General features: G+C 35.6%; 1 protein-coding gene across 1 annotated transcript in view; it reads left to right on the forward strand.

Moving 5' to 3' along the window:
• C5H12orf56 (chromosome 5 C12orf56 homolog) overlaps positions 1-22294 on the forward strand; it is a 131961-nt gene that overhangs the window by 105069 nt on the left and 4598 nt on the right. The window contains exons 9-12 of the mRNA XM_074269749.1: positions 954-1068; positions 5261-5335; positions 6664-6738; positions 13783-13961. Of these exons, the coding sequence (XP_074125850.1) occupies positions 954-1068; positions 5261-5335; positions 6664-6738; positions 13783-13961 (444 nt within the window). The remainder of the gene's footprint in view (positions 1-953; positions 1069-5260; positions 5336-6663; positions 6739-13782; positions 13962-22294) is intronic.

Genomic DNA, 22294 nt, shown 5'->3' on the forward strand with positions numbered 1-22294 from the left:
CAAGTCACCTACATTTTTATCATCATAATAATAGTGACAACTAACATGGAGAAGGCAATTTTTTTTAAAGTTTCAAAAGTGCTTTACAAATATCTTATTCACTTGTACAAATGCAAATGATACAAATATCATTTGATCTCACAAATTTTGGAAGTAGGTACAGTTATTACCCCTATTTTACATATAAGGAATTGAGTCAAACAAATTAAGATTTAATTAAATTGAGAAATTAAATATGGCATGAGACACTAGCTGTGTGATTCTGGGCAAGACACTTAATTTCAATTTAGCATATTACTCCATAGATTCAACAAAAGTTAATCTTGCTAATAAGGTCATAGTATATTGAGCTGGTAGGTATCTTAGATGCTATTTAGTCCCCAGATCCCATTTTACAGATGAGGATACTGAGACCAAGAGATGTTGCATAATTTACCTAATGTCACATACCTAGTAAGTAGGAGACCCATAATTTAAACCTAAATTTTCTGGTTCTAAACTCACATTTCTTTTCTCATTCTCAAATAATAGAACTCTACTTTTTTCTGTGATTAAATAACACTTTATTAGCAGATATCCCATTTGGTAAATGAAAACCTAGAAGAAACTTAATTTTCTTAAGTCTGGTTAGATTCTTATACACACTAGATTGCACCATCATGCACAGAATCCTGGCCTGAAGTTCAAATTCATCCTCAGATAGTAGCTCTCTGACCCTGGGCAAGACACCTAACAACTTATCTACCTCAGTTTCATCTGTGAAATGGGATTAATAATAATATCTACTAAGCAGATGCTGTGAGATTAAAATAAGATAAATTTATAATAAAGTGCTTAGCAAGCTTTAAATTACTATATAAATGCTAGTTATCATTTCTTGTAACCATTATCTTTGAAGCTCTACCTGGATCAACAAATTTTTATTCATTATTTCCCTTTTATGTATTTTACAGGGGAACATTAATTACTCTTTTGATAATTTTAATTACTGAACCTGAAATTCCCAAATCTTATCCTGTGTTTTGGTATCCTGATTCGTCTTTAGTAAAGATGTCCTCTGATGCTGAGGTGAGGCAAAAACATTTTTTAGAGTACATGAGATGTTATTTTGAAAAAAGAAATAATCATATTAAATTCATAATTTTTCAGTCACTGAATTCAGGACTCATGAAATTACTGTCATCAATATATACTATGCATTAAATAGGGTTTACAGAAGACATTATTAGAGTACTAGATCATTAAAGAAAATCTATTTTTAGAAGTTGTTCAATTTAACAAGCATTTATTAAGTGTTATATATATATGTGTATACATACATATATATATGTATACACACACATATATACACACAGGCAAGATCTGTGATGGAAATACAAAGACTAAAACCCCAAATGGTCCCTGCCTTCAAGGAGCAGGTTTATATAAACTTAATTCCATAGTCAAAATACAGAGAATAATAAACTTAGAATTATAATATTTTAAGAAATATGACTCTCTATTATCTTTAGGAATATAAAGTCCTGTGTTTAGCTTTTAAAACTCTAACCAGCTTGTCTCCTTCCTACTTTTCCATTCTTTTTAAACTTTATTCCTCTCCAGGTATTCTATGATCCACTGACCAACATTGACTTAGCTGTCTTCCAATAGACAGTGCATCCCCCACTCCTGCATCTTTTCCTTGGCTGCTCTTTCTCCTCACCTTTTCCTCCTGGCTCCCCTGCCTCCTCCAAGGCTCAGCTCAAATCCTACTCTCTGCCAGAAGCCTTTTCCAGTGCTCCTTAGGTGCTTTCCCTTTAACATTTGTCTCCAATTTACTCTGCAAATATCATGTTTTTACATACATGTTAGAATTTGTCTTTCCCTTTAAAAGGTGAGCTTCTTGAGGCCGGAACTATATTTTTGCCTTTCTTGATATCCTCAGCAATTAGTAGTGCAGTGCTGGGCACATAATAAGCATTCAAGAAATGCTTTTGTTTTTTTTTTTTTTTCTCCTAAGAGTATTTTGTTTTGCAAGATTTTGAGTTCCAATTTTTTTTCTCCCTCTCTCCCCTCCTTCCCTCCTCAACACAGCAAGCAATCTGATATATGCTATTCATGTATAATCATTTTAAACATTTTCATATTAGTCATATTGTGAAAGAAAAATCAGAACAAAAAGGAAAAACCATGAGAAAGAAAAAAATCAAACAAAAAAGGTGAAAATACTATGCTTCGATCCACATTGAGTCTCCATAGTTCTTTCTCTGGATGCAGATGGCATTAAGAAATGCTTGTTGACTTAAGACTACTGCCAAGGATTACCTTCCTTACTTTCTACTCCTATTTAGGATAAGGAAACAGGAGTCCTCAGTCATGGAGTCATAGGTATAGGTTAATAAATTGCATCACTGACCAGTTTCCCCTCGAGGGCAAAGGAGACTAGGCTACAACCCTATCTTATGTCCCCAGCTTATAATCAATCAATCAATATTAATTAACCACCTGCTATGTGCTAGCCACTGTGCTAAGTCTAAGGAGATAAAAAAGAGGCAAATGATAGTCCCTCCAATGGGGGAGATGACATGTAAAGAACAATATACAAAGTAGACTATATGTAGGATAAATAGAAAATAAGAAGAGAGAAAGCACTAAAATTAAGAGCAGATGGAAAGGCTTCTAATAAAAGAAGTAATGAACAGAAAAGTGTGGTTTTTTTTTCTAGTTTCTGCCCCACGCTCTCTCTTCCCCTAAAGACAGACACATGGCACTAGTTCTTTGCACCTGGAAAGTACAGTAGGATATCTCCGCACATTCTACCTCCTCTCCATAAGAATGAATAAGGATGAGCCATGTCCAGCTGTCGAGGAGGATGTACTCCTCGGGGTATATCTGCTCCTGACTTTCAGAACTAAGCAGATGATGTCTCAACATCATCAGCATCTGCTAACATTGTGATTCTTTATAGCTTCGATTTAAGATAGTGCTGATGGAAACCTATTAGAAGCAGCTGCCCCAGGAGCTGAACAGGTTGCTGCTGAAGCTGCATCCTGATATTCTACTTTTTAAAAGGATTATCTCATGGTAGGAGGCATCCCATGCTTTTCTCTCATGCTGGCCTCCATCTGGGGTATTCCCTTCATCATTATACTTGGTGAAGGAAAATGATCCAAACATGCTTCCTTTTAGCTGACAGTTTTCTTCTTGCCTGGCAGCTCCTCTCAGTACTGACCTTATTGTACAGGGGGACGTTTTGCTTTTTGTGTTGTTACTGTATCCTGCTCCTTATTGTTTTGGTAAAAGTTGCAATTGTTGAGGCAGCTTGGGACCCCCAAAGCTTTTGCCTACCAGGGCTCCTCTGAACTAATTGAAAAAAATGTACTTTTCATGTCCAAGGTTTGCTTTAGGATCCATCCAGTATCATTCTACATGCATGTCCAAGGAATATAAACACTTGTAAAATTATTTCTGACCTTCTGATTCTGTCCTAGGACAATAGCAACAGCACTGAATGATTTAGAAAGCCCTAATTTTGAAAGTACAAATTAACTAGTTAGCAAACAATCAATCAAAAAACATTAAGTTCCCTACTGTGTGCCCACTGTGCTAGGAGCTAAGAGTACAAAAATAAAAATTAAACCTTTCCTGCTTTCAAGGAGCTTAGATTTTATGGGGGACACAACATGTACACACATGTTTATGTAAAGTATCTAAATACTTTAGGATTTTAGCTTGACTACTCATATGAATGGTTTGGGGGAGAATTTTTTTATTCCTTCTTTGAGAGAGAACACAGTTGGTTCCATACAATTTCTGATATCAAATCATGCAGGGCCAAATCAAATCAGCTTTCTAAGAATTTCAAGCAAAATTCTCCAACTGTGCCTAGAAACCCAGGTTTCAAACAACTAAAAAAAAAAATAATGTCGGTGGGGCTAGTCGAGATTAGTCTTTTAAAAACTAAGATACATTAATGATTCTAAAATGTGACTTTAATAGCGGTTTTTGGTATAAGGTGCTGGTGCCATAAAATAGAATCAATATCGACTTTGTAGTTTGAAGTCCTTGAGAAGTAAAAGAGGTCAAAACTAAGACATCCTCCTTGTGAAGGGCACTATTAAGATGAAGATAATGGTCTAAACTACTGAGAAGGTTTGGTATGTTTTTAAGATAAATACCTTCCTATCTTTGAGCACAGTTATTTATCTTTAATCAGTAGAGTAAATGAGCCCTAATAAAGACAATTTGTTTCTTATCTATTGAAGTTTTTTTTTTTTTTTCTGACAAAGATCTTATCCCAAATCATTAAATAATGAGCTAAGTATGTGACATTTAAATTAGCAAAAGCCAGTATCTAGTCTAATTCGGTGCTCATTTAAAAAAAAAAGGAGGGAGGGACTTGAAAAAACATCTCTGAGAAGTGGATAGAGAGCAGGTCTAGAATTAAAGAGGATCTGGACTAATGTTCTGCCTCTGACATCTGGCTCTGTGAGCCCTGCTAAAGTCCCTTAACTTCTCGGTATCACCGTCAAGTTTTTGACTGTAAAAGACACAACAGATGCTGATCTCTGTAGCCAGTTTTCTACACCCATAAAATCACTTACAAGTCAAAATAGCATAACTACACAACAACCCACAACCCTATCTCTGAAACCTATTGCCTATATGCTATGAACAAATCACTTCTGCTTCTCTCTGAGTTCAGGCTTCCTCATCTGAAAAAGGGAGTTGAATTAGATGACCATAGACATTCTTCATTAGACACATTCTCTTATGAACAGCAGAACTTGGTAAGAAAGAAAAATTGTCTATGATGTAGCACGTTCTGACCCAGTTTGCATTTCAGATCAATTAAACTATCTTTCAAGCATATGTACACACACATACATACATGCACATACACACACAAACAAAACATGCACTTGTGTGTATATATACACTCATGCATACATGCAGTGCAAAGTATGGATTGGCACAGTGCAATATTTCTGCGTATATGCATATACATATACTTACGCATCAATGCAACATATATGTATATAAACAAAATATGTACATATGTTGGTGTGTATATATGTGTTAGTTGGTATAAATAGAACAGAAGAGAGACAGAGGTAGAGAGAGAAGGGACAGCAGGGGGGAAAAAAAGGAGGGAGGAAGAAGAGAGGAAGAGAGGAAACTCACCAGCTGAGGGATTATTTTCACTTTCTGAATTTGCATCATGCCTTTACTTAAAATTGTTGGTTCTTTGTATTGTATTGATTATTTTTCTTTGTTCCAGTTACAAAGGCTTATGTTGGAATACACAAATACAGCGACTGCCCTTTTATATGAAATATTGCTTGTTTCTCTGCAGGTAAATTTTGTTTGGTTTTCTAAATTTTTCACTCAAAGTTGCAAAGTTGTGTTTAACAAAGTCATGAAGCATTTCCAAGAAACAAGTAGGACACAAGTGATTGATTTATGGGGGAGAAATCTCCGGTTGTGGTGGGCTCACTTGTTCGTTATGCTTTTCTTTTTTGTTGTTTTTAATTTAACAGTCATCAAAAAAAATTCCAATGTACAAAAAGGAAACTAGGGCCATTCTGTTATATAAAATTTGTATGTGTTTTTTAAAACAAATTGTGTTTTAAATTTATCAAAGTAGTAATGAAATCACTCTTTGTTGCCTCCTGAACTTTGTTGTTTTCTTCTCTATATTTTTAATATTTTATTGCTATCTTAAAAAAAATTTTGTGTATCATTTCCCATTCAGTACTCCCTGTTAAAAAATTAAAGCTCTTCCTTGTAACTAATCAAACACATAATCAAACAAAAGAAATCAACACATTGAAATGTCTGAAAATGTGTATCTCTTTTGGTATCTCTGGTCCATCACCTTTCTGTCACATGATGGAGAGGTGAGCTTCACCATTTGTTTGCTGAAATCATGATTGGTTACTGAGTTGTTCAGAATTAGTTATGATAGCTTTCAGTCATTTTCCTTTACATTGTTTCCATATAGAAAGCTCTCTCCTACACTACACTGCCTCCTTTTAAAAAAATCAAACAACTATTAATAAAATTGAGAACTGAATTTCTTTTAAGTAGACAATGTAGAATAATAGAGAGCATAGTAGACTTGGGACAATAAAATAAAGTTCAAGTCACCTATCTAGCAGTAGTTATGTAACCCTGAGGTCAAAGGCACAGGAAAGGACCTCTATATACATACAAAAATATGGATAGCTGCATATTTTGTTGATGCGAAGAGTTGGAAACAAAGTGAGTGCCCATTAATTGAGAAAAGCCAAATGAATTTTATCCTGACAATAAAATGAAGTATTATTTTGCTATGATAAATTATTACTATAAAAAATTCAGAGAAACTCAGAAAGACTTGAATGGATTGATACAAAGTAAAATTATGAGAAAAATCTACACAATGATCCTGGGCAAATGATTGAACCTCTTCTTATCCTGGATAACTTCTAAATGGCAGTAGTTGCTCTATCTGATTGGTGAAGGGATTTTTAAAAATCAGGAATACTCCATACTGATGAAGTCTTAGATCCCTGCTGTATTTGGAGTGTTAAAAAATGCTAATTATGAAAATTGAATATCACACTTAACTAATTTCAAGAAGTAGCTGACTGAATATCACTTAAATTCCATCAATATAAATTTTTTCCTTGAATTTTCCAGGGAAATCTAGGATTGGAACCTAAGAAGTTTGCTATTAGTTGGATAATGTCCATTCTGCAAAGTTTCCCACCCACAGTAAGTATGAAGTAATTTAATTGATAACAAAAATCCCTAATCTGACACACCTAGTTAAATAGCTGCTCTTATGGTTTATGAACAAAATGTCCTATCGAAAGAGGCTTTACTAGTAATTTATTAAACAAAAGCAAATATAAACTGGACAACTAGATTATCCATTAAAAAAAAGTTTTGGAGGCAATTATAGGTTTAAATGATTTATCCAGAGTCATATAGCTATAGTCTCGAGCCCTCATGCTCAATCCACTGTGACACTTAGCTGCTGCTATCCATTAAAATTAAATACATTTTAAATTTGATTTGAAGGCTTTCTCCTAAATGCCAAAGTTGTTGCTTGTTTCAAGTATATTTCTCAAGAGTTCTGGCCTATTATAGGTACAAAATGTTCCAACAGTCTGTGACACACTTTCTCAAAGGTACATATAGAATCCCAGGGGAAAGTGAGGTTAAGTTTAGAGCACATCAGCATGATAATTATGGAAATATGTATAGAAGAATTGAACATATATAACATATATTAGATTACTTTCCATCTAGAGGAGGTGGTGGGGAAAGGGGGGGAAAATTTTGGAACACAAGGTTTTGCAAGGATGAATGTTGGAAAAAACCTATGCATATGTTTTGAAAATAAAACAAAAGCTTTAATTAAATATATATATATATATTGAAAAAAAAAAAGAATTAGCTAGGGGGAAAAAATTTAAAGCACATACCCTCTCTCCTCTTGACAGAAAGATGAAGGATTCAGGGTACAGAGTGAGAAAGATATTTTTTTGGGACATAGTCAACATGGGAATTTGTTTTGCCTAACTATGAATATTTGGTACAAAATGGTAATGGTAGTTATTCTTTTCCTTTGATGATGGTGGGAATGTGAAAAAGAGAGAAAGTAGATTTTTGTTCATTAAAAACAATTTTTAAAAATTAATGTAGATGTGACAAACGGGTAACTCACAACTCTGACAAGTTCTTTTGTGGAGATCTCAACATATTTCCCTCAGGTATAGTATAGCATTCTCTATTGGGTTATTTATAGGGTCCTGTAACTGCCTTTTCTTGTCATGTTTTATTTGTCTGGATGTAGATACTGCTACCTATCACTGATATTCATGACTAAGAAGCTAATGAAAAATCCAAATCTTCTGACTCTCCAAAGTTTACAAGGTTATTCAGTGGTCAAAGTGAAGGGAAGGGGAAAGACAGAGGCTTTCTCTCCTTCTCTTGCCCAAATAACTCTCTCTTAAGGATTTGATTGGACTGCTCCCTCCCATATGCTGACCAGACACTTGAATTCTGGGTTTTAAACTGGTTTTCTATTTTTAAGAGCATGACTTATTTATTGATTTGATTTAAGTTTTCCCTATTTATATATAGAAAAACAATATTTTTTTTATTATACATGTACATTCATTTTAAAAAACGTATTTCCTTATGAAACATGTTGGGAGAGAAAAATCAGAACAAAAGGGAAAAATCAGGAGAGAAAAAAATATAAGAAAAAGAAAAAAAGTAAACATAGCATGTGTTTGATGAGGGGACCCTGAAACTGTCTCTCTCTGACTTTGGGGGGAGCTTGAGAACTTTTTTTCACAAACAAATGAGTGCTTGACAGGGACTTTTTACTTCAATTAAATCAAAAGATAAGCATTTATTAAGAGCCTCTTATAAGCTAAACACTGAGTATACAAAGACTAAAATGAATTATCCCTGCTCTCAAAGAATTTACATTCTATCAGAGGAGACAAGGTGTGCATAAATACTGAAATCATTTACAAGACACATTTAAAGTAGTCACAAGGAAACCATGGATAAAAAAGCACTAGAAGGGGAGGGAGTCATAAAAGGCTTTCTGCACAAGGGAAATAGGAAGGAGAAGGACCATTATGTTTGAAGAACATCTTCCTAGCAAGAAGGCCAGGATAGATGGATTATAGAGTTCTTGGAAGGGTGAGTAATATGTAAGGACCATGACTACAACAGAAGGAATCAAGTTGTGAAGAATTCTGAATGCCAAATAGAATTTATATTTGATTCTAGAAGTAAAAGGGAACTTGGAACCAAATGTTGAAATGTCAAAAAGTTAATTGGTGATTTGAACTGGAGCTCAAGAGAGGGATGGATATGTTAATCTGGGAATTATCTGCATAGAGAAGGTCATTGAATTCATTAGAACAGATAAAATAACTAAGTGAGGGGATCTAAAGAAAAGAGAGACCAGAACAGAGCATTGGTAACTATTTCTTAGTGTGATGTGGATGTGGATGATGATCAGCAAAAGAGATTCTGAAGGAATGGTCAGATAGAAGAAAACCAGAAAAAAGAGGAAAAAAAAAAGATATACACATAAACACAGAAACAGAGACAGAGAGAGATACACAAATAGAATGAGAATGGGAGAGACAGAGAGAGAAAAGAAAGGAAAGATAGAGGGGGAGAAAAGAGAGGTAACAGAGAGAGAGGGAGGCAGGGAGGGGAAGAAGGGGGGATGGAGAGAGAGAGACAGAGAGAGTGTATAATGCCATGAAAACCCAAAGAGAAGAAAGTATCCCAAAAAAAGACTATGGTCAGCAGTGATAAATAGTTTAAAGTAGTTAAGAAGCATAAGAATTGATAAAAGACCATTCTTTTTATCAGTTGGAAGATCACTGGTACCTTTGTAGACATTAGTTTTAGTTGGATGGGGGGGGGGATTTCAAAGAGTTTAAAAGAATGAAAGAAGGGAAAATGGATGCAACAAGTACAGGTAGCTTTATAGGAAGATAACTGGCAGGGATGGTATGATGTAGTGAGTGGAAGGTCCCCCCCACCCCAGGATGAGAAAGATTTGGGTTCATAGGCAGCAGGGAAGGATCCAGTAGATAGGTAGAAATTGAAGATTAAAGAAAAAAGTGGGGTGATTGTAAGAACTGCTGGAGAGAATATGAAGGGATGGAATACATGTAAAAGGGATAGCTTTGGCTAGAAAAGGGGTCCATTTGTAGCTATTCTCAACTCTGAAGGATTTATGATGAAAAATGCTATTCATCCTCAGAGAAAGAACTGATGGCTTCTGAGTACAGATTGAAGCCTACTTTTTAAGCTTTATTTTTCTTGAGGGTTTTTTTCCTTTATTTTCTTTTACAACATGACTAATATGGAAATGTTTCATATGACTACTCATTTATAACCTGTATGGAATTGCTTGCTTTCTCAATGAGGGGAGAATGAATGGAGGGAGAGAGTCTGAAACTCAAAAGTTTTAAAAACAAATGTTAAAAATTGTTTTTACATGTAACATTAACATGTAAAAATAAAATACTACATAAAAATTTTAAAAAGAAGTAATAAAAAGATTTGAATAAAGAAAGAAAGAAAAGGTTAATTTCACATCAGAGTCTGGAGTGAAGGAAGAAATAGCAGAGGTTTATGTTGAAGGGTTATGAAGTGAGGATTAAGAGATAAGAGGGAACTTTCATTGAAGGGCCACAGTTTTCACTGTGCTCTTTAGCAGAAAGGGTGATATCAAGGGAGAGTTGAGGTAAAAAGAAAAAGATTAGAACAGCTGCTGTGGTGACTAGATAATCAATAAATTGTGAAGTAAAAGGAAAGGCTGGGGAATAGGGAAAGAATGTCATGCAAAGCACTGTGCTAAGTGCTTTACAATTATTATCTCACTAGATCTTCACAAAAATCATTTGAGTTAGTAGCTATTGTTATTCCCATTTTACAGCTGAGAAAACTGAGGCAAACAGAACTAAAGTGACTTGGCTTGCTGCATTGAAAATGCAGTTGAGGTTAGATAACATCAATTCATAGTGGACTTCATGACTTTCTTTGGGTCAATTCATTAACTCACAATAGGAGCAAATAAGGCAGGTACTTGGCAAGGTTTGAGAAAGTTTACTTGCACACAAGTGTGCAAGGCATTCAAGAATAGAGGATAATGATGTAAAATTGAGCAAATTTGCTGAAGAGTTGAGACAGAGAAAGGATAGATTATGACTCTATAGAAGAATAACAGATGTGATGGTGATGGCAGGACAAATTCTCACTGTACTGCGACCCAGAGATTGAAAGGGTTGGAATTATTTGAAAGGACATTTTGTCTTCTGTCTGTCTCTGTCTCTGTGTAATCTGTCATCCTACTAGAAGGAGAAATGTTGAAACTTTGTGAGAAGTGGGAAGTGAACAAGAACATGGAAGGAAAAGGAGCCAGGTTCCAGACTGCAGATAGGGAGTAAGCACCATGGACAGGATCAAAGTAGAGGAAAATGATACACAAGGGATGGGCTGCCTCCTTATTGCAGCTGTTACACTAGAGAAAGAAAACAACACCATAACTTCAAGATTAAGATATTGTAGCTGAGTCTGAGTGAAATCTGAAGGGACTGATGAAATCAATTTATCAATCACTTAACCATGTACCGGGCACTATGCTAAGGGCTATGGATTTAAAAAAAAAAAAAGGTGGTAAAATGTAATCACTACCCTTAAGGACTAACAATCTAATAGGGGAGATAACATTAACAAATATATATAAAATGAACTATATATAGGATAAATAGGAAATAATTAACAGAAGGAAAGCACTGGAATTAAGAGGGACTAGAGTACTAATTGTATCCATTGAATCATGGAGATACAACAATGGTTGCAAGCTCCTCCATCAGCTTATAAACCTTTGTCTCCTTTTGTATCCCCAACACTTAGCACAGCTCCTGGCACATAGAAGGTACTTACTAACTATTGATTGACATAGAGAACAAACAAATAACAAGGAAGCAAAAAAAAAGTAGACTTTGCTGAACATGTGTTGTATTTATCATAGAGACTTTCTTGAAATGGAAGTTTGTTTCATACTTTGAATGTTCATGTTGTGCTGTGCACATTCTCTTATACTTTATATTTGTTTTAAATAAATTTTATTTTTTAAAAATTAAAATAAGCAAATATTGATTGGTAAATTTTACTCTTCTCATTTTCTTGTTCTCTTTCTCTTGAGAGATGAGTCTACTTTGCCAGTTCTTAAGATTTTTTTATTTTGTAATTGTTTTGAAAAAAAGATTTTTTTCAAAAATAATGTGCTTGCTTATTGTGTTGTCGATTGTTATATGACTGGGAAGGTTAAACACAGTCATGAAGGAGGCAAGTGTACTCAGAAAAAAGAAATACTGAAAGAAAGAGAGAGATACATTTTCTTTAAGCCCTGAGGTCTTTCCCAGGAGAGGGGCTCATAGCAAGACAGAAAATTATTGATTTATATTTTCTATCTTACCGAAAGCAGAGAAAAAAAAACAAGTGAAACTGGATCTATAGAAATCCATGTAGGAATGGTTGGAGATGCTATTTTTTAAAGAGTTGCAGTAGACTACTCTGGTTTTCTTTTTATCCTGTGACAAAATAGGTTTGGAAATAACAGTCCTCCTTCTCCCACCTTAAAGATGTAATCATGCCTTAAGGGAAGAATTAGAAATGTATTGATCGTACCCACTTAAGGATTGGACCAGCCTAGAGATTTTAACTAGTTTTCTTGCTCATCAACCCTTCACCTCTTATCCCCCAAAATGCTAGAAGCACATAAACTCACTATCAGAAGTGCTACATAACAGACACAAAATTCATAAATACAATGAATGCCATGTGTTCTATTCTTCTCTATGCAGATAGTGTGACTGATTATCAGTGAGGCTTGGGTTTGATTTGTCCTTCACATTGTGGCATCTTTTCTGATCTTTTCTTTTTGGCACCCAGTAACCCCATGTGACCAGCAGTTTGAATCTATGAGATGGGTGAATTTTTTGAAACAAAGCTATCTGGCTTGTACAGGAAGGGAATCTATGATCCTGATCTCTTTAGCACTTTGTGCTTGAAAGCCACAAATTTCTACCAAGTCTAGCCATAAAATCAGTTTGAAGTATTGGAGCATCTTAACTTTATCTGTGCAAGACACAAGATCTCTATCTTAATAAGAGAGGAATAGTAGTAACTTGTGGTCATTTACTCCCACTTTGGACATTAGTGATATTGGGACTCTCAGCAACATAATAGTGTTTTGTTTTGTTTTTTTCTTTTTGCTAGGGCAATTGGGGTTAAGTGACTTGCCCAGGGTCACACAGCTTGGAAGTGTTAAGTATCTAAGGCCAGATTTGAACTCAGGTCCTCCTGACTTCAGGCCTGGTGCTTTATCCACTGCACCACCTAGCTGCCCCCAACATAAAAATATAATAGAAATAGCCAAGCCCCAGGTGGTTATTTTTTGGATCTTGATTGGCTCAGAATGGATGTAAATAGCAATTATTCCTATTTTGACCAGAAACCCTGAGGGTCTTCTCCTCCCAGATTGATACAGTGTGTGGCTGTGTTTGTATTTTTTTTTTTTTTAACTAGGCAAAAGAGGCCATTCTCTGCCTCATTTCTTACTTAGCCTTAATCACCGAATGGATGTTGCCTCAATCAAACAAAAAACCTGTTAATAACCTTACTTTAAAAAAGGCCAAGATCTCCTCTTGCATCCAGGGTCATCCCCAGTCATCTTGATCTATATCTTCCACTGGACCCAGAGGGCTCTGGAGGGGAAAGTGAGGCAGGTAACCTTGTTCAGCCCTCCCACACTTAAATCCAATTCACTTGCATGTCATGGCATCCTCTCCCTGATGTCATGGACCTCTTTGAGAGCTAAGGGCAAGGGCAGCTAGATGGTATAGTGGTTAGAGCACCAGCCCTGAAGTCAGGAGGACCTGAGCTCAAATCTAGTTTCAAACACTCACTTAACACTTCCTGGCTGTGTGACCCTGGGCAAGTCACTTAACCCCAATTGCCTCAGCAAAAAACAAAAAGAAAAAGACTCAAAATTGTTAAACTTTGTATAGAACTTTGGTCAAAATCTAGGTTTTCCTATTCATGTGTATTCTTAGACCTTGTTAAATAATTCCCACAGCATTGGTGATAGATTGGTATGAGTTGCCACCCTTATTGGGTGGTCAGGGATCTAGCTAAAGCACTGGTAGATCCCATGGGTCTGTGGGGTTTATGTTCATACACATGCTTGATTTTTATTTCTAGATCTCATTTGTGGCCAGCCTTGTGAAGCAAGTAATGAAGGAGCTTCTGACTGCCCTGCCCCTTCTAAGCCCATGCCGAGCTGTTCTGTTGTACCAGCAGTTTTACATCCTCAAGAGCTGCTTACAGCATAGTAGCATCCTGGCTGAATACATTAGGAACAACCACAAAGAAGAATTCAGGTAAGAATGGCCATACTTCATTTCAAGTAGAATTCCACCCACTGCTGTTGGTGCAAAACAGTTATGTGTCTGTCTGCTGCCTTTACACTAATCACTGGGCAGAAAATCCATTGAGTTTTCTTTTTATAAGAGCTTTCCCTCTCCCTCTCCCTCTCCCTCTCCCTCTCCCTCTCCCTCTCCCTCTCCCCTCTCCCCTCTCCTTCTCTCTCCCCTTCTCTTTCCCTCTCCTTCTCTGTCCCTTTTTTCTTTTCTCTCCCTCTCTCCCCCTTCCTCCCTCTCCACTTCTCTCTCTTTGAATGAGGCAATCTGGATTTTCAGGGCACTCAGAATTGTTTTCTCTTTGAAAACCTGCTTCCTGACCAGAGAGGATAAATAAAACAAAATTGGTTATAAAAGCTATTTTTGCCTCTGTTGCCACTACCAATTTACAACAAAGTGAACTTGACCTGCTCAGAGTAATTAAGGACAACAGACTCAATTGAGAGACATTATAAATAAAGGATTATGAATTTGAGGAAGTCAGTAAAGGAGAAAGCCCTTTTCTCACTTTCTCATTGCTCTCTCTTACCAAATTTGAAGTATTTATAAAATGTTTTTTTTTAAACTGAATTTAATGGGTCGTTTCTTTTTTAGTCTGAGCAGTGAAGTAAGGGAACAGGTCTCTGGAACCGGAAAGAACTGGATCCTTGCCTTGCCTCTGACTGGCTCTGAAACATGGAGCCAAATCATTTGATCTTTCAGTAACCTAAGCAACTCTCTAACTACAAGATGGAAAATTGGAAAGAAGGTTGCTGACCTGCATTTGTAAGAGGGTTTCCTTTGCCAAAGAAATCATGGATCCTTATGCTTTCCTAGGCTTATGGCTACCACTCCAGTTCAGAACTCCCTGCCTCTTATTTCCATCATTGTAACAGCCTTCTAACACATTTTCTTGATTCCAACCTTGCCTTTCTTCATTCCATCCTTTATACTAATAGCACACTAGTCTTCTTTATATACTATCAAAACATCTGCACCTACTCCCTATTGCCTACTGAATAATTCCTTAGCCTGGCATTATTTCCTTAGCCCTACAGTGTGATACTAACCTATCTTTTGTAGATTTCTCCAATATTATCAGCCTTTGGGTACTTTATTTTACTGCCAAACCCAAACCACTTCTGTGAACAAGCCCTAGACTTTCTCACTTTTTTGTCTTTGTTTATAATATTCCACATCCTCAGGATATCCCACTCCTCTCTCTGCTAAAATTGTAGCATCTTGCCAGACTTAATTCTTTGAAGGCAGTTGGTGGTACAGTGAATAGGACATTTTGAACTGGAGTCAGAAAAACTTGAATTTAAATCTAGTCTCAGATACTTGGACAAATAATTTCAACTTCTGTCTTCCTCAGTTCCCTCAACTATAAAGTGGAGGTTGTTGGGAGGATCAAATAGGATATTTGTTTGAAGCACTTAGCACAGTGCCTGGCACATAGTAGTACTTTGTAAATGTTACCTTCTCCATGATGTCTTTCCTTTTCTTTCTTTCTTTCTTTCTTTCTTTCTTTCTTTCTTTCTTTCTTTCTTTCTTTCTTTCTTTCTTTCTTTCTTTCTTTCTTTCTTTCTTTCTTTCTTTCTTTCTTTCTTTCTTTCTTTCTTTCTTTCTTTCTTTCTTTCTTTCTTTCTTTCTTTCTTCTTTCTTTCCTTCCTTCCTTCCTTCCTTCCTTCCTTCCTTCCTTCCTTCCTTCCTTCCTTCCTTCCTTTCTTTCTTTTTCTTTCTTTTCTCTCTCTCCTCCATTCTTTCTTTCCTTCATTCCTTCCCTCTTTCCTTCCTTCTTTTCCTCCTTTCCTCTTTCTATTTTTCCAAATACACGCAAAGATAGTCTTCAACGTTCACCCTTGCAAAATCTTGTGTTCCATAACTTTTTTCTTCTTTCTCACCTTCCCCCTTTCCTAGACAGCAAGCAATACAATATAGATTAAACATGTGCAATTCTTCTAAACATATTTCTACCATTAATCAAAAAGGGAAAAAAATTGGAAAAGAAGCAAGCAAACAACAACAACAAAATGTGAAAATACTGTGTTATGATTCAAATTCAGTCTCCATGGACCTCTTTCCAGATGTAGATGACTCTTTCCATCACAAGTCTATTTGGAATTGTTTTGAATCATATCACTGTTGAAAAGAGCCAAGTCTTATAACAGTTGACCATCACATAGTCTTATTGTTGCCGTATACAATGTTCTCTTAGTTAATATAATTATATTATATTAATATAATAATAATATAATTAATAAAATTATATTATTATATAATTATATATAATAATTATATAATTATATATAATTATATTATTATATTATATAATTATATTATTTATTATACATATAATTATACATTACATATATATTATATATAATATATAATTATATATTATATATATATTTATATTTATATATTTATATATATATAAATATAAAAAATTATATATAATATATATTATTATATTATATATTATATAATTATATTATTAATTATATGTATATAATTATATTATTATATAATTATATATAAAATTATATAGCACTTTGAGGTTTGTGGAGCACTGTAGACATTTTATCTCATTTTTACAAATTTTATCTTATTTATTCTCACAACAATCCTGGACAGCTAAGTGGCATGGTGGATAGAATGTTGTACCCACCCTAAGTCAGGAAAACATATTTAAACTTGGCCTTAGATACTTATGAGCTGTGTGACCCAGAGCAGATCATCTAACTTCTATTTATTTTGCCAGAGACCACTTTTGCCTCTCTTCTCATATTAATGAAACAGTATTAAGAAAGAGAAACAGAATTTGTTTTACCAGTCATCCATTATTCCTTATTCTAGTTCCATTTATAGACAAGAAAAACCAAGTATACTTAGTGGTTATAGTTCTCCATTAATACCCAATAAGAGAAAGGGAAAAAAAACTGCTCCATGCATCATCTAAACCCATGAAAATTGTGCTGTAGTTAGACATCTTTTCCTGAGTATCTGAGTAGGGTACAATGCTATTACTAATCAAGAAGGATGTTTGGAAGGTGAGGGTTGTAAATTAATTCCAAATTCTGATCCTGGGATACCATTTATAGATATAGAAAGTAATGTGTACATCCTGCTTCTCACCATTTCCCCATTTTAAGCTTTTGAAGATTATGGGGAAGGATCCTCCAACTTGTGTAACCTTGCTGAAATCAATTATTTAGTATAGTTAGCTTTCCATGGGAAATGGGAAGAAGGAAGCAACACTCATGATAGTGGGTTTGAATAGGTTCCAAGTTCAATTAATCTTTGGAAATGACTTATGTATTTTATCTTAAACCTCCTATAAACATGCATCCTTTCTTCCCCTCATAACCTACTCTAGCATTCTTATATGGGATTTTTCTTCTTTGGGATAAAAATTCAATGTAGGGAAAAATCTAATGCATCTTCCTTTATTCACTGCCTCCTTCATTCTCCTATTTTGTATCCTACCAGATTCAGTTCCCCATTCTGTGATCTTAGGGTCCAATGCCTTTGCAAAAGGGATTTACAACAAATCACTGAGCAGTACTTATATCCTTTTGGGTAGGCCTAAGATAATTTTTCTATAAACCAATCAATTCATATATACTTTTCTTCTTATGTCTATTTTACTTGTCCTACTTGCTTTCTTCCCATTGAGCCTTCTTATCCCTATTCATCAATATACTCTGAAAACCTAAATATAATCAACTTTTCAGGACCTGAGACCTTAATCTTATCACTGTGATATTAATGCTTGACTTAGAAAACCCAAATTGGAATCTTTACTCTGTGAGTGATCTTAGGCAATCTTCCTAGTGATCTTCTTTTCAATCTTAGTAATCTTCTTTTCAATGGAGTGGATAAGGGAGAGAGAAAAAATAATTTAAAATGTTAATTTTGTTTTTGAAGAGAAGTGGAGGGGGAAGTGGGAGTACTGCAAATTTCAGATGTTACATGTGTTCCCAGGTGTGGACACTGTATTAGCCATTTTACTTAACTCTTTTTACTTTCTAACAAAGTAGGAATAATCTATAAATGTATATGATATAAAAAACAATATAAAAATAAAACTGAAAGAAGGGAATGAATGAATGGGAAAAGTAAAAAAAAAAAATACTGAAGTTTGTGAGTTTGGGTGGCTAGAAGATAGTGTTGCCCTCAACACTATTGGGAGGTGGGTTTGGTGATGTAAGACTGAAGGTAAAAGGAGAGAATGGAACTGGATATATGGATTTGGGGCTCTTCTATATAAAGATGATAACCAAATTCATGGGAGAAGATGAGATCACCTTGTGAAAAAACATACAGAAAAAGGCCAAAGACAGATATGAGGGACATACACTCAGAGAAAGGGAACTTAGAAATGAAATCAAGAAGAGATCAAATAACATAAAAGAACTGGTAGAGGGCAGAATCACTAAATCCAAGATAGGAGAGAATTCATCCAGGAGGGAAAAGCTGGTCAGTAATGTGGAATGATGAGTTTGATTAATGCTTCAAAAAGCATTGTTCAGAAGAATGGGACCTGGAAAAAAACACAATCCAATAACATTGGACTTAGAAACTAAAATGTCATTTGGGACCTGTGAAAGAGTAGTTTAGAGTGATAGTGTTGAAAGACAAATTGCAAGGGATTTAGGATTATGAGTGAGCTGTGGAGAAAATGAGGCAGTGATTTTAGACTCCTCTGATGAGGATCTTAGAAGTAAAACAGGAGAGACATCACAGGATGGTATCTTCAGGAAAAAGGAGAGCCAAAGAAAGGTTTGTTTTATTTCATTTTTTAAAGGAGGAGTGTGTCTTAAAAATGAGCTTAAGTTACAGGGAAGAGCCATTAGAAAGAATAAGATTGAAGATGATAAAGGGAATGAACTAAAGGACAAGCACCTAAAAGAGATGAAAGATGATGTGATCAAGGAGATGAAAGATGATGGGATCAAGGATTAGTTTTGTCAAGGAGAAGCCACTTCAAATCTTCAACATGAAGATCCAACTCACTTCCAGTTGATCAATGATGGACAGAGGTAGCTACAGAGAAGGAACACTGGGAAGTGAATGTAAATTGTTAGCACTACTGTCTGTTTGCCCAGGTTACTTGTACCTTCGGAATCTAATACTTAATGTGCAACAAGAAAATGGTATTTACACATATATATTGTATCTAGGTTATATTGTAACATATGTAAAATGTATGGGATTGCCTGTCATCGGGGGGAGGGAGTAGAGGGAGGGGGATAATTTGAAAAAATGAATACAAGGGATAATATTATTTAAAAAAAAAAAAAAAAGGAGAAGCCACTTCATCGTCTGAGATTGAAATAAAGGTAAAAAAGTAGAGAAGTTTTGCTATCAGTAAAGCCTGTAATCTGAGAAAGCAGGGATGAGGGTGGAGTTAAGAAGCAAAGGTTCAGAATAAGTACCATGGAGAGTGTCATGAACTTTCAGAGATGAATAAAAGTTATTCTGTGGTGACAAGATTAGATCAGAAGAATTTGGAGTTGAATCAGTTTGAGTGATATGTGACTTGTTTCAACACCATTCAGGACTGGGATTAGAGAAGACTTGATGGTGGTACAGATTTAAGAACAGATAATGATGCTTTCTTGAATTAATTAACTATAGGGTCAAGTTCATGAGGAAAGGAAAATGAAAAATGACTGGGGCAAAATAGAAAAAGGAGGATAAGAAGTTGTAAAGAGAATGAAAAGCAGGTTTAGGAGAGACAAAAACAAAGCAGATGTTAATGTTTCTTTTTTAATGTGGTAGTATGGCCTCTTTTTTCAACAGTGGTGATGAAAATCATATCAATTTCTGATGTTGAGCTGTTTGATAATGCTAAGGCAAGAACTTAATTTTGGGGTCTTTAGTAGATGTGACTAACTTCAGAAGAACAATTGCCACATGACATATTTCCAAGGATTGCTTCCCATGAAGATATCAGTGGAGAGTATCAGGGCGGAAAGCATTGCTATTCCCAAAGTTTTGGGTTTCAACTTCCTGGTCTGTCTCCATCAGGATTTGAAGGGAGACGATAGTAAAGTGCTTTGTTTTTGTCTGTTCTTGCTGTTTCCTGTCTCAATCTCCAGCTACTCTTGCTTGACTGCTTTGTGGTGGTTGGTTAGCAGTTGGTAGAGATGACTGATTCCTTTTCCACTGTTTTTGCTTCCCTGGCTGTGAGGGCTGAGCAAAAATGTTGGTCTGGAGGGTGCTGCCATTCGCTATTTCTATTTTGTGGTGAAGAGAAAGATAGACTCCTCAATGAGAACAATTCCACAGGACTAATTTCCCTCGATGATAACTATGATGGCTGAGCTGGAAATATCTGCCAGGTGGACCCCCTCTCACATCTTACTTCCAAAAGCCCCTAATTTTATTCATAAGCTTTCCTTTACTGATCATAATTCTTCTATACTATAATAGAAATAATAGAAAGTCATCATGAATTACTATGATCAAAAAACGTATCACCAGATGGTTTGATCCTTGAATGGAAGACAGAAATCTGATTCCCTGCCCACACTCAAAGCTCTTTAGTGACAAGACAAGGGTAGAGGTTGTATTTTACTAACAGCCTTCAAGAAACTTGAGTTACTTCTCTGCCAAGAAGATGCATCAGAGTAGGACCTTGATGGGATCTACCCTATAAAAAAGTGATATTAAAAATATCCTTTAAATATCTTGAACATGATTGCACATGAAAGGTTATTTACGACTTTTAACAGATTATTTGCTTTCATGGGGAGAGGGAAGAAAAAAACGCAGGAAGCAAAAAAAAAAAAAAAATTGAATTGGAATGCAAAATCTTACAAAAAATGAATGTCCAAAGCTATCTTTACATGTGATTTGAAAAAATAAAAAGCTATTCACAAAAAAAAAAAGATCTTCAACCTATTCACAAAAAAAAAAAAAAGATCTTCAACCAACAAAAAAATTTATGACTCTCTGAAAGCTCAAATGACGGTGAGTCTTTTTTTAGTAATAAAGTAATTTTTAAAATCTTTTTGCCTCTTCATGTGATGCAGTTTACCTCATATTTCTTCCCCTTTCCTCTTCCAATGCAATTCCTTTTCCACCTCTGGTTGCTTTTTTATATCAGAATAAAATCAAATTATACCTGTAGCGAACTGTCGTCTCCAGAAGCTGCTGGATCGCTCTCTGGGAAGAGATCTGCTGTGTCTTCTACTCAAATCTCTCCGACAGATTCTTCTTCCTGTAACGAACCGTTGTCTCCAGGCAGTTGCTGTTAACTCTTGTCCTTAGAAGTGACTTCCCTTCCTGCAGAGAGCCCCATCAAGCCTGATGCAATGCAGAGTTTTTTTCTTGAATCCTGGCTCTGAATCTCCTCCAGCTCTTATCCTTCTCCAGGCCGATCTGCTCTCCAGGCCCAATATTGTGTCTTTTATCCTCCCAGAGAATGGGCGTGGGATAATGCAAGGGCTTCTGGGAAGAACCGCCCCAGCCAATGAGCTTGCCCCCTCTATCAAGTCAACCTGAGTTCTCACCTTGTAATTGTCCAGAAAACCTGAATTCTCACCTTGTCACTGTCCAGACAACCTGAGTTCTCACTTAGTAATCCTAACATCTCCCCCTTTCTTTTGATTTAGAACATAGGACAGTCATGACCTTGAAACATAAATCCATCAATATGGGAAGTATTACAGATAATTACATAAATGACCTTGAAACATAAATCCATCAATATGGGAAGTATTACAGATAATTACATAAATTACATAAGCACATAGTAACATAGTAACATAACACATGCTAGAAGTATATAACATAATCATAAATTGAAAATTTATAAATGTCCATAAGTCCATTGTCCATTAGTCTCATCTTGTGTGAGGAAATCCAATGATTCCTGCTGGTTTTAAAGTTCTTTAACAGTCTTCTTATTATCCATGCTCTTTCGGTGTAAGATGTTTCTTAGATCTTCTTTATTTTGAGGTCTTTCTCTTTTTCTGTCTCTCTCTGATGGACAAGGTGAATATGACTCGTTGGCACCCATCTGATTCCTTTTCCTGCTGAAGAAATACAAGCAAACCCTCTCTCCCAGGCAGTTAACCTATCTAATTACCTTCTATTTACCACTTTCTAAATATCTTCTCATCATTTGGCAATTACATTGGAATATTGCCTTTTGGCTCACTTATCAGGTAATCCCTTTCTACCATGTGATTGCTTTTCTGCTGGTTGATCAAATCAGAGTCCTGACCTTCTAAAGGCTCTTTAGGTGTAACATCAGCTGCCATCATGCCCCAAGTCTTTTTTGCCTGGGGCCCTGGACCTGG

Source organism: Sminthopsis crassicaudata, chromosome 5, assembly GCF_048593235.1.
Source record: "Sminthopsis crassicaudata isolate SCR6 chromosome 5, ASM4859323v1, whole genome shotgun sequence".
In the NCBI taxonomy this organism is placed as follows: domain Eukaryota; kingdom Metazoa; phylum Chordata; class Mammalia; order Dasyuromorphia; family Dasyuridae; genus Sminthopsis; species Sminthopsis crassicaudata.